Source organism: Mustela putorius, unplaced genomic scaffold (genome assembly GCF_011764305.1).
Source record: "Mustela putorius furo isolate JIRA1106 unplaced genomic scaffold, ASM1176430v1.1 tig00537227_pilon_pilon_pilon, whole genome shotgun sequence".
Taxonomy (NCBI): Eukaryota; Metazoa; Chordata; class Mammalia; order Carnivora; family Mustelidae; genus Mustela; species Mustela putorius.
The window spans coordinates 5110828-5123982 of NW_025422368.1; the positions used below are offsets into that span (position 1 = coordinate 5110828).

At 38.4% G+C, this 13155-nt stretch overlaps 1 protein-coding gene across 8 annotated transcripts in view; it reads right to left on the bottom strand.

Moving 5' to 3' along the window:
* Window positions 1-252: 252 nt before the first annotated feature.
* LARP4 (La ribonucleoprotein 4) overlaps window positions 253-13155 on the bottom strand; it is a 210619-nt gene continuing 197716 nt past the window's right edge. For all 8 annotated transcript variants that reach the window (XM_045073027.1, XM_013050596.2, XM_004781719.3 and 5 more), the window contains 3 exons: window positions 7049-7173; window positions 6606-6774; window positions 253-4810 (listed from right to left, as the gene is read on the bottom strand). In XM_045073027.1, the coding sequence (XP_044928962.1) occupies window positions 4472-4810; window positions 6606-6774; window positions 7049-7173 (633 nt within the window). In that variant the 3' untranslated portion in view covers window positions 253-4471. The remainder of the gene's footprint in view (window positions 4811-6605; window positions 6775-7048; window positions 7174-13155) is intronic.

A 13155-nucleotide genomic window follows, 5' to 3' on the forward strand; every position in this document is an offset into this window, starting at 1 on the left:
CAGACACTAAAAGATTTTGAGAAAAGCCTAGGACCATAACTGCTGAATTTTCTGGTTCTCTTCCCTCACTTTATAGAGGAAATCTCACACATCCTGTATCCCATTCCCCCAAATCAAACCAAACCAAACCAAAAAAAGACCTGAGACCAGAATAATGATAGAACTCAGGGAATAGGCAACACACAGAATTATGGAAAAATAAATACAAGTAGTCATTAGACATAAACCACCTGGAGAAAAGGAAACCAGTCCTGCTTTTAAATAATTTTATTTTTTCTAATTTTGTGTTACTTTAATTTCCCATAGCACCTTGGCAATGTTGAAAACAGAAATACAAATACAAGGATGTACTCATTTTAACATAATATGCATGAGCATGTGTCACACCATCTTTTTTTGGGGGAGGGGGCAGTTTGGACAACAGGAACAAACTTAAGAAATGGACAAAATAGAAGCTGGGTAACTGGTTCTGATCCCTGACCCCAAACATTTAATAGGGGTCACTCAAAAGACAAGTAAATCAGGCAAAAACAAAACAAAACAAAACAACCCACCATCGATGTAGATGTTTCTTTATCTACACTAATCAGTGTTTTGTACTACAAAACTGAAAATAAAACCATTTTATTTTACACACAGCCTGTTGACATCTGAGTTGTATTTTTAGGAACTGTCTACTCAATTCATAAAAAACTGTTAGTTTTTAAAAAATAAAATTATTTAATAATCAGGTGATTTCAAAAGAGAATTTACTTTCAACTTGAACACAAATTCTCTTTCAACTTCTTAAAATGTCTCATTCAGTTAATAAAAACTGAAATGTCTATGTATCTTCTTGGAAGCTCAGACTAGCTAAGTTAGCATACACCAGAAAAGCCTCAAGTTAAATTAGTGGCCACCACATTGTAAGGAAATATAAAAAATTAGGAAAAAAACCTCATCATACGTTAATTTATAAAAACCTTCAAAAAGAATACACTGTCCTCTTGCATTTTACCTTTTCTATAAAAACAAACAAAATGGTACTTTTAAAATAGGGTTAATATACCCGCCCAACACAAATATCAAGAGACTTATCCCCAGTGCTGTTTAATTGTGTCAAAGTAAAACCAGTGGACATTTAAGCCAAAAGACTAACTATTAAGGCCATAACTAATAAAGCTTAAAAAAAGTATTCAGTAACTTTTAAATACTATTTTCTGCACCAGCAGATCAAATACTCCATCATTAAGCCTTTTGCAAAGCCAACCTGGTTATTTAAAAAGGAATGTAAAGCAATATTCAAATTACCTTAATTTTAGGAACTACCTTAATTTTAGGAACCACAAATAAATTAAAAATCAGCATGTCATTTGAGACCACATGCAAATCGAGCACATAAGATGACAACAATAAATCCTGATTACTAAAAGATCTTCTCTTCTTCCAAAATTCAAGTGAGTAAAATTTAGATGGATCACTCTTTTGAATGCCAGTCTATACTTGCAAAAATGGAATCACTCAAGTAGAGACAGGCCCTAGATATCCTGAAAAGCTCAATTATCAGGATAGAAAATGGAGAGAGGTCTTGCAGTGATCTCCAAATACCTTCTCTATGAAGTGCTAAGTGATGAACTTGTGTGACTCTTATTCTCTTCATGCAATAAGAACTATGACAGAAAACCACCAAACTATACACTCATTATCATTTGCATCTACTTTTAGCCTCCAACAATCCAAGGAAATGTTAAGTCATAAGGATGAAGAGAAAAATTTGACATTTAAATTCCTCCCTCTACACAACCAAATAAATAGCTGAACTACAGTAAGCGCCCAACCTCCATCAGTTACAGAGAACTGCTGGAAAAAAATCCAAACAGTTTCACACAACTCACAGGCATCATTTTCATACAAACCTTAAATCTGCTGTAATAAAATAAATGCTAAATACATACTGTGAAAAAAATATATTACACACACACACACACACACACACACACTCTTCCCTATACATCCCACCAAACTGGGAACTATTAACTGTAATGAGGCAAATTAAATTAAAACACTATGTATTTTATAAGAAATTTAAAAATGATCATGTCTTCAAATTTCTACTTCCAATAACATTTTGGGTAAAAAGGCAAGAACACAGTTGCTTTCTTCAAAAAGAAGACTCTTTTCTTCTGTTTCAATTAGAACATTTAGTTTTTAGAAGTTGGGTGGACTAAAAGTCACACAAGCATACAAGTAATACAAGCCTATTTCTGTGACATTGTAAAAAAGTAATGTTTCATTCTTAAGTGCAATAATTAAGTTTATAATCCTTACCAAGTGATTTTTATAAAATGTTTATTCTCTTAAATCCAATGCATTCACAGAGTGTTAACACTTTAAATGTTTATCATTTCCACCAACTGCAGCATTATCTAAGTAAACCAAAATAAGCACTTTTATCATAGATGTAGTCAATGATTATTAATACTTTTTTTTTTAAAGGACCTAAACTTCCCCCAAATTTCAGCACAGGTAGTTTTATTGTATGTTTCATCTAGTAGATGATTTTTAAAAATAGTGTGTAGAAATGAATAGTTTCAAACTGCTTAAATATATTATACCATGTTATCAATCCACCAAATCAAAAGCAATTGCCAAGCTGAATAAGTTACAAAGAAATGATAATCCTGGCTTGTACAGAAATGTGCAGTGTTTAGTTACCTACTAATACAAATCTCCAAAGATTAACTTAGAGTTGGAAGATGAGTTTCACAGTAATGTAATTTTAACCTCCATTTACATTCATTTTAATATATTACTAAGATGTTTACTCTATGTCACAATGGTTCTTTCCAGTGTTCACAATTTACAGTTTCAATTTGTACATATGTAATTCACTAACATAAGGGATAGTTATGACTATTACAAACTATCCCTAAAAAGAAAACAAAACCCCACCTTACATGGAACTCTGAAAATAGTAGGACTTAAAACAGATTAATGCAAAATGGTTTTTAATATTTTAGCCATTTTCTAAACACCAGCATGTAAACGTGCCTACTTAATATGACAGCTACAACTTTATTCACTGAGAAAGTATGTACTATTAATTTTCTTCAACTATCTTTCTCACCTTAAGTCAAAAAATACCATGACTTGCTGGTTCTGTTTCTGTGAATTCCAAACTGTTTTTTTGTTTTTTTTGTTTTTTGGGAGAAAAGGAAGATGATGATAAAATACATTGTAAACAGAAAAAAGTCACCCCCAAATTAAGCCTTTTTATATATATATATATATATATATATATATATATATATATATATATATTTTTTTTTTTTTTTTTTACTTCTACACTACTTAACACTTAAAGAAATCAGTTACAATGTTTCATCTTTAACAGGAACACAAATAAATTACTGTAGGGTCAGTCTGACCTACCATTCTGGGATCTAAAGTTCTAAATACATGAACAGAAGAGTAAACTACTTCAATGTTCAATCGGAGATTAGAACAGTTATATGATTTGATTAAACTGTCAAGGCAATTAGAAACATACAATTCTGTAAGATGTTGGTTATTTTGCTTTTGGGGGTGGGTAGTCAAAGAACAGAGAATGACAATGAAGCAACAAAAAAACCTGTCTCCTATTTTAGGGGTGGGGTGGGGCAGGAAATCACAAAGCAGTTTAAACCTCTGAAGTCCATTTGACCTATCCACTCAGACCTAAAACAAATTTTTGATTTTTTGAATAACCCCCTTTCTTTCCTTGAGTATCAAACTGATTGATAGTCACATCTCTAAGTACAATCAGCGCTTAAAAGTTTGTTGAATGAAATATTAAGGTCAAAAAGAGAGACTGAATTTCAAAATGGAAAAAAAAATCTACTCAAGTATTACATTCAGTTTTCAAATCATTTACTAACATGACAACAGATTTGGCTTCAATCACTCTTGCACACACTCACACAACAGGCACCCTAGCCACTGATCTGCTTTGCAACACAAGGCCATATAGGCAGAGATGGCATTCTCCAAGCCAAACTTTAAATAGATTAAAAAAAGTAATTTCTAATTTTACAGAAATGTTTCTTCAAAAAATATTTTCTCTCACTCCCTCATCTCCTGTACTGAAGGATGTGTAATATGTTTTTTTTTTTTCAAGCTAAATCTGAACCCTCAAAATTGATTCTAGGCAGAAGAGCTCTGCAAATTAAAATCAAAAACAAAAATAGAAAAATTATATTTTTATATATGTATACATATATATATATATTTATACTGATTGGAATCCTCCAGCATTTTAAAATCACTTTAGAGATGAATTTTGGGATTCTACTGCTCACAACTCCAAAATCCATAATGATTTAAGGACAGACACTTTTCTCCTGTTTCCTTCCTGGCTACCCCTTCCCCTCCAGAACAGTTCAATATAGCCACGGCTCAAGTTTAATGGGAAGAGAGAGAAGTTTTTGAATAGTTTTTTTGTTTGTTTGTTTCTTTACTTTGGTGATCTGGGTGGCACATATTGCTCTTTGCCATTACGTCGAGTCACTCCCTGAGGTATAGCCCTATGGCCAAACTGGCGTCTCTGTTCCCTGATTTTTCCAGCTGCTCCCCTGGGAATGGTATTGCCTCGGAAGCTAGAATACTCCTTACTAGCCCTTGCTTCTGGCTTCTCATGTGATTTCTCAATGGACTTCTCAGGAGCTCCATTCTCTTCATTTTTGGTGGGAGAGGCTACATTGGAGCGAAGTTCTCGCAGTGGCTGCACAGGAACTGGAGATGGCTCTTTAGGGGGCTTCTGGCACACTTCAGCATAACTTAGCTTTCGGGGTTCCTTTGAAGTGAAGATAAAAAAAATTTATGGTACATTCTTTAAATAAAGTACAAAAAGGATAGTGTGATCCACAAGAAAATCAGTAAGCTATCTTCTAGAAAAGGGAAACAGGCATTCTCATATACACTATTATTAAAGTGTATTATAGTAATCTTAAACATTTTTTTTGCTGAAATAATAAAAAGCCTTGGCAATTTATATATGATACAATAATGTCACCTGAGGAATTAATCTAGAAGATGCTCATGTCAGCATTGCTTATGGTGATGAAAAAACTGCAAACAACCTAAATGTCTAATAAGGAAGGACAGATTAAGTAAATAATGTACATTCATCTGATGAAATAAAATGATTCTATTCTCTCTTCCATGGCTATAAAGAACCCTGAGATGGATTTCATAAGACTCTCAACAGAGCAGCTGGGAACAAATTATATATATATATATATATATTTCTTTTTTTTTTTTTTTTAAAGATTTTATTTATTTATTTGACAGAGAGAGAGATCATAAGTAGGCAGAGAGTCAGGCAGAGAGAGAGAAGCAGGCTCCTCGCCGAGCAAAGAGCCCGATGCGGGGCTCGATCCCAGGACACTGAGATCATGACCTGAGCCGAAGGCAGCAGCTTAATCCACTAAGCCACCCAGGCGCCCCATGGGAACAAATAATATATTAATAGAAGACTATTTAAAAGTTTTAATTAATCTCATGTGGAAAAAAGGACAATAGGGGCCTTATGTGAATGGGATAAAGCAAGTGAAAAGTATTTAGCACTGGTCTTAACATATAGCAGGCATTCAGTAATCGGTAGCTGCCATTGTACTAGTATTAAATAAGAAAATAAAATGTCCTTAACCTAGAAAAAAGAAACTATACCAAAATGCAATTAGTTATATTAATGAATGAAAAGATTATTAAATGTTGTGTTTTTGCCCTGCTTTTCTGTATTTCCCTAATTATAAAAATGATTTCTGTAAACTGATTAATAACGGAAGTAGCCCTAAGACTTGTTAAACATTATTAAAAAAGGAATTTCAAAAGGGCTCAGAGTCCCTTTAGCCCAAAAATAATACCTCATCATAACCTGAGTAAGAAAGACGTTTCACTTAGCTAGAAGGTAATCAGAAAAAAAGCCATTAATGGGGCACCTGGGTGGCTCTGTCAGTTAAGCAGCTGCCTTTGGCTCAGGTTATGATTGCAGGGTCCTGTGACCAAGTACTGCATTGGGCTCCCTCCTCAGCAGAGAGCCTGCTTCTCCCTCTCCCTCTGCCTACTGCTTTGCCTACTTGTACTCTCTATTGTTCTGTCAAATAAATAAATAAAATCTTAAAAAAAAAAAAAGGGCCATTAAAAAAACAAAACAGAACAGAATTGGGGCTACCTGGGTGGCTCAGTTGGTTGGGCATCTGCCTCTGGCTCAGGTCATGACCCAGAGTTGTGGGATGGAGTGCTGCATGGGGTTTCCTACTCAGCTGAAGCAAGGAGTCTGCTTCTCCCTCTTCCCAACTCATACTCTCTCTTGCTCAAATAAATAAAGTCTTAAAACAACAACAACAACAAAACCCCAGAATGAACAGTTACTTCCTCACTATCTCAACATGGCTAAAATTTCCCATTTCTTCACAGTGACTTTAAACTTCCTGAGTTTCATTTGAGGCTGGCAGCCTCAATTTGGGCTATTTCCAAATGACTCTGCTCTATAAAGACTTATGCAAAAACAAAACAAAATAAAAAACAAACCACTTATTATTTAGCCAATTACCCCCCCCCCCCACATACTAAATTCCTCAAGTTACCTGTAGGGCCACAGCTACAGGTGCATTTATGTTACTATTACATGGTGAAGTACTATTTGTCCTTGATGGCTTTGCAGTACTTGGGGAAGAAACTGGTATAGTTGTCTGGTTGAGAACATCCTTTTGAACAGTGGAATCCTCTACTGGATCCTTTTCTTGCTGAGTTGTGCTAAGGAAAAGAGAGCTTGACATTAGACTTAGTACAGCACAAACAAAGAGCTGAGCAAATAATCAGAAGAGAAAGTAATCTTTTTTTTTTTTTTTAAAGATTTTATTTATTTATTTGACAGAGAGAGAAAGAGAGAGAAGCCCAATTCGGGGCTTGTTCCCAGGACCCTGAGATCATGACCTGAGCCCAAGGCATAGGCTTACCCTACTGAGACACCCAGGCACCCCGAAAAAGTAATTAATAATGTAGAAGATTTTCTATACTGAACCTGTACCTTAATGCAGGAAGCTCAGCTGTACATGGAGGACTGGTACTCATACTGAGTTGCTGAGCAGAGGTGCAGTCTGTCTGTTCATCCTCTGCAGGCACTGGGCAACTAACTCTCAACTCTTCATTATCCTTAAAGTAAAAACATACTTCAAAATTAACTCATATAGACACTTCTCCAAAGAAGATGTCCAAATGGCCAATAAGCGCTTGTAAAGATGTTTAACCATCATCAGTCATTAGGGAAATGCAAATTCAAACCACAATGAGAAATCACTTTGCACTCATTAGGGTGGCTATAACCAATAAGAAACAAATGTTTGTGATGATATGGAGACATCAGAACTCTCATACACTGAAAGCAGTAATGCAAAATGGTGCATTTTGGAAAACAGTCTGATAGTTCTTCAAAAAGTTAAACAGTTACCGTATGACCCAACAGTATATACCCAAGAGAAGATATGTCTACACACAGATTTTCACAGTAGCCTTATTCATAGTAGCCAAAAAACCGTGAACAACCTAAACAGTCATCAACTGGTGAACAGATAAACAAAATGTGGTATATCCATATAATGGAATGTTACTGTGCAATAAAAGGAACGAAGTACTGGTACACACTACCATAATGAATGAACCTTGAGAACATCATGCTGCCAGTCACAAAAAGACAAATACTACATCATTTCACTTATGCAAGTTACCCAGAGTACTCACATTTATATAGACAAAGTAGAATGGTGGCTGCCAGTGGCTGAGGGAAGAGGTAATGGGTAATGGGAGTCACCGTGTAATGGGTATACCATTTTACTTTATTATTATTATTTTTTTAAAGAGTTTTTATTTATTTATTTGACAGAGAAAGACATAGCAAGAGAGGGAACATGAGCAGGGAGAGTGAGTGAGGGAGAAGCAGGCTGCCCACAGAGCATGGAACCCTATGTGGGGCTCGATCCCAGGACCCCAGGATCATGACCCGAGCTGAAGACAGACGCTTAGCGACTGAGCCACCCAAGTGCCCTGACTTTATTATTATTATTATTATTATTTTATTTATTTATTTATTTGACAGACAGAGAGCACAAGTAGACAGAGAGGCAGGCAGAGAGAGAGATGGGGAAGCAGGCTCCCTGCTGAGCAGAAAGCCCGACGCGGGGCTCGATCCCAGGACCCTAAGACCATGACCTGAGCCGAAGGCAGAGGCTTTAATCCACTGAGCCACCCAGGCGCCCCTATTATTATTTTTTAAAGATCTTGTGTTTTAAGGAATCTCTACACCCAATGTGGGGTCTGAACTTACAACCCAGAGACCAAGAGTTGCATGCTCTACCAAATGAGCTAGCCAGGTGTGCCCTACTGCATTTTATATTTATAAGATAAAAAGTTCTGGAGATTAGATGCACAACATTGTGAATGTATTTAGCACAACTGAACTGCACACATTGAACAATGTTTAAGATGGTAAATTTTTTAGAAGGGGCAGAGGGAGAGAATCTCAAACAGACACCACACTGTTTTACCACCCTGAGGGATCAGGACAAAAGCTGAAATCAAGAGTTGGATGCTTAATTGACTAAACCACCCAGGCATCCTTTAAGTTGGTATATTTTATATTACGTGCAATTTACCATACTTAAAAATATATATTTTTATTTATTTCAGATAGAGCGAGAGAGAGAGCTTAAGGTTGGGGGGGGCGGGTGGCACAGAGGAGAGGGAGAAGCAGGCTCACCACTAAGCAGGGAGTCCAATGCGGGGCTTGATCCCAGGACCCCAAGATCATAACCTGAGCTGAAGGCAGATGCTTTACTGACTGAGCCACCCAGGCACCCCTTAACACAATTTTAAAAATTAAAAATACCCAACAACAATAGCAAAGGATGCCTGAGTAGCTCAGTCAGTTAAGCATTTGCCTTGGCTTGTGTCATGACCCCAGAATCCTGGGATAAGAGTCCCGCACTGAGATCCTTGCTCAGTAGGAGGCTGCTTTTCCCTCTCTCCCTCCCCCTTGCTCACACTCTCTCTCTCAAACACACACACACACACCCCCATTAAAAAAACAGAAACAAAAACTAATAGCAAGCCCTGGATATTAAAGTCAATTGATGAAATACATATTTCACTAGGTTTGTTTCTTATTTAAAAGACTTTATTTATTTGACAGACAGAGATCCCAAGGAGGCAGAGAGGCAGCAGAGAGAAAGAGAGGGGGAAGCAGGCTCCCCACTGAGCAGAGCACCCAATGTGGGGCTTGATATCCCAGGACTCTGGGATCACAACCCAAGCTGAAGGCAGAGGCCTTAACCCACTGAGCCACCCAGGTGGCCACCCGCTTTTTAAGATTTTATTTGAGAGAGTGAGTGAGCAAGCATGAGTGGGGGAGGGGAGGGGTGCAGATGGGCAGAAGGAGAGGGCGAGATAGATGTCCCACTGAGCAGGGAGCTTGATCCCAGGACCCCAGGATCATGATCTGAGCCAAAGGCAGACATTTAACCAACTAAGCCTCCCAAGCAGCCCCAAATTTCAGTAGGTTTAAAGGTAATATTCAGAAAAACTTTGTGGAATTATATATAGACAAGTATAAAAATAAAAATTAGGAAGGCCAGAACAAAATCAGAGGTTCGACCTATAAGGTGCCATATCAAATTAAGAGTTCAAGGAAGGGCGCACCTGGGTGGCTCAGTGGGTTGACCTTCTGCCTTCGGCTCAGGTCATGATCTCAGGGTCCTGGGATAGAGTCCTGCATCGGCCTCTCTGCTCAGTGGGGAGGCTGCTTCCCCCTCACTCTCTGTCTGCCTCTCTGCCTACTTGTGAGCTCTCTGTCAAATAAATTAAAAAACAAACAAACAAACAAACCCCACAAGAGTTTAAGGGAAGTGAAGAATTTATCAAAGAGATAATATAGGAAAATTTTCTAGCATGTAAGGATGAGTTTCCAGACTGAAAAGGTCTACCAAGTATCCAGTGCAATGAATTAATAAAGAGCCAAAGCAAGATACACCTTCATGACATTTCACAGAATACCAGGGATAAATAAAGATCCTACAAGCCCTCAGAGAGGGAGGTAAAAAGAGGTCATAGAAGGATCAGAATGAGGTTTCTTTTTTTATTTTTTTTAAAAAATATTTTATTTATTTATTTGACAGACAGAGACCACAAGTAGGCAGAGAGGCAGACAGAGAGAGAGGAGGAAGCAGGCTCCCCGCTGAGCAGAGAGCCCGATGTGGGGCTCGATCACAGGACCCTGGGATCATGACCCGAGCCGAAGGCAGAGGCTTTAACCCACTGAGCCACCCGGGCGCCCCGAACGAGAGGTTTCTAAAAAGGATCTCTGGAAGCCAGACTGTTTCCTAAGCAAGATACAAAAAAGAACAAATCATGAAAAAAAGACTGATAAATAGGACCATACTAAAATACGAACTTGTTTTCACTCGCAAATACTAAACGCTGAAAACAAACCAGAATTAGTAATATATGTCATTGACAAAGGATTAGTATCCAAAATAAATTTAAAAATTCCACGAATCTGTAAGATAAGTGATAACCTGGGGCGCCTGGGTGGCTCAGTGGGTTAAGCCTCTGCCTCTGGCTCGGGTCGTGGTCTCAGGGTCCTGGGATGGAGCTCCGCATGGGGCTCTCTGCTCAGCAGGGAGCCTGCTTCCCCCCTCTCTCTCTGCCTGCCTCCCTGCCTACTTGTGATCTCTCTCTCTCTCTCGTTTTCTGTAAGATAAATAAATAAAATATTAAAAAAAAAAGTTAAGTGATAACCAACAGGAAAAAAAGGTGCCAAATACTTGACACTTTACAAAGAGAAACGCAAATGGCCAATACAACATGAAAAGGTAAGTTGACCTCAACTGTAATTAAATTTTAGATGCCCTATCCCTCAGCAATTCCACTATGTATATACCTAAAAACAAGGTGTATGTGTAGTTTGAACACACACAGCAGAACTGCTTATAATGTCAAAAACAAACAAACAAAACAAAAAAACCCACAACAGATCAAGTGCCCATCAACAGTAAAATAAGGATATTCTTTCTTTCTTTCTTTGACAGAGATCACAAGTAGGCAGAAAAGCCAGTATAGAGAGAGAGGGGGAAGCAGGCTCTCAGATGAGCAGAGATCCTGATGCGGGGCTCAATCCCAGGACCCTGAGGATCATGACCTGAGCCGAAGGCAGAGGCTTAACCCACTGAGCCACCCAGGCGCCCCAAAATAAGGATATTCTTACAAAAGAATACACAGTGTAAAATAAACTACTTGTATCAACACAGATGAATTTCACACAATATAGAATGAAAGAAATAAGAGAATACGTATTTCATTTATGTTGTATTCAAGAACAGGCACACTGAACAGTATACTCTCTATATTAGGGGTTGACAAACCAAGGCCTGCTGGCCAAATCCAGCCTCTGAGTTTTGTTGGTATGGCCTATGTGCTAAGAGTGGTTTTTAAGTTTTTAGCATGTGGCCCACAAGCCTAAAATATTTACGTTCTAGACCTACTTTACAGAAAAAGTTTCCCAAGCAAGAATGGTAAAATTATAAAGAAAAGCAAGAAAATTATTATTGCCAAGTCAGGATGTTTCCTCTGACGGGGAGGAAGGGAAGAAATAGGAGGAATTGTAAAAAGGAAGGGGAGACACATGGCATTGTTCAGATATTTGTGATGTTTACTGTCCACAACCGTGAGTTGAGATCACAAGGGGAGATACACTTTATTCTTTTTTTTTTTTTTTAAGATTTTATTTATTTATTTGACAGATAGAGATCACAAGTAGGCAGAGAGGCAGGCAGAGAGAGAGGAGGAAGCAGGCTCCCCGCTGAGCAGAGAGCCCCACGCGGGACTCCATCCCAGGACCCTGGGATCATGACCCGAGCCGAAGGCAGCGGCCAACCCACTGAGCCACCCAGGCGCTCCGACTTTATTCTTCTTTAAAAAGCCATCAACTGTAAAACACACCATTATTTTATGTATTACTAAGAAAAAACACTGCCACTTAAACAAGGGTAATGTTTAATCACAGATTTTCTTTTTTTTTAAAGATTTTATTTATTTATTTGACAGAGAGAAATCACAAGTAGACGGAGAGGCAGGTAGAGAGAGAGGAAGGGAAGCAGGCTCCCTGCTGAGCAGAGAGCCCGATGCGGGACTCGATCCCAGGACGCTGAGATCATGACCCGAGCCGAAGGCAGCGGCTTAACCCACTGAGCCACCCAGGCGCCCCTAATCACAGATTTTCAAAGGTGGAAAAATGTCTATCTTAAGGCTGATGAAATAACTACAACATTGCACAATTTTGTAAACAGGGGAAGACAAAGAAATACCTTCAAAATTCCGTGGGAAAATGATTTCTATTGCAGATCTCTACAGAAATAAGCTATTGATCCAATGTGAAAACAAAAACATTTTTGGAATGCAAGATCTCAAGAAATTTATACTAAAAACCACTAATTCAGGAAGCTCAGGAAGATGTGACATACCATAAAAAAGGAAAGTAAAACAAGATTAAGAAAGAGAGAGGATTCAACAAAAGAAAGTAAGGAAAATTCTCAGGATGATGGTAAAGTCAAGTCCCAGCTACACAACTGTGCAACAAGCCACTGAGAGTGTAAGGAGAAATAAGTGCAGTATAATGTGAGGTTCAGTTTGGTGGGGGGGGGGGGGAGGATCAAGATGTGACTTACAAATGGTGGTATATCCTAATCTAACTGGCAATACTTTTTACCTTTTTTTAAAAAGGCTTTATTTATTTGAGAGAAAGAGAGAGAGAGAGAGAGAATGAGGAAGGAGGAGTGGCAGGGAGGAGTGCTCCCTGTCTGAGCAGGGAGCCTAACTTGGGGGAGGGTGGTACAGCTGGATCCCAGGAACCTGAGATCATGACCTGAGCTGAAGGCTTAACCTATTGAGCCATCCAGGCACCCCTGCTTTTGTTTTGTTTTAAGATTTTATTTATTTATTTGAGAGAGAGAAAGTGAGAGAGAGCACGAGAGGGGAGAAGGTCAGAGGGAGAAGCAGGCTCTCTGTGGAGCCGGGAGCCCACTGTGGGACTCAATCCCAGGACTCTGGGATCATGACCTGAGCCGAAGGCAGTTGCTTAACCAACTG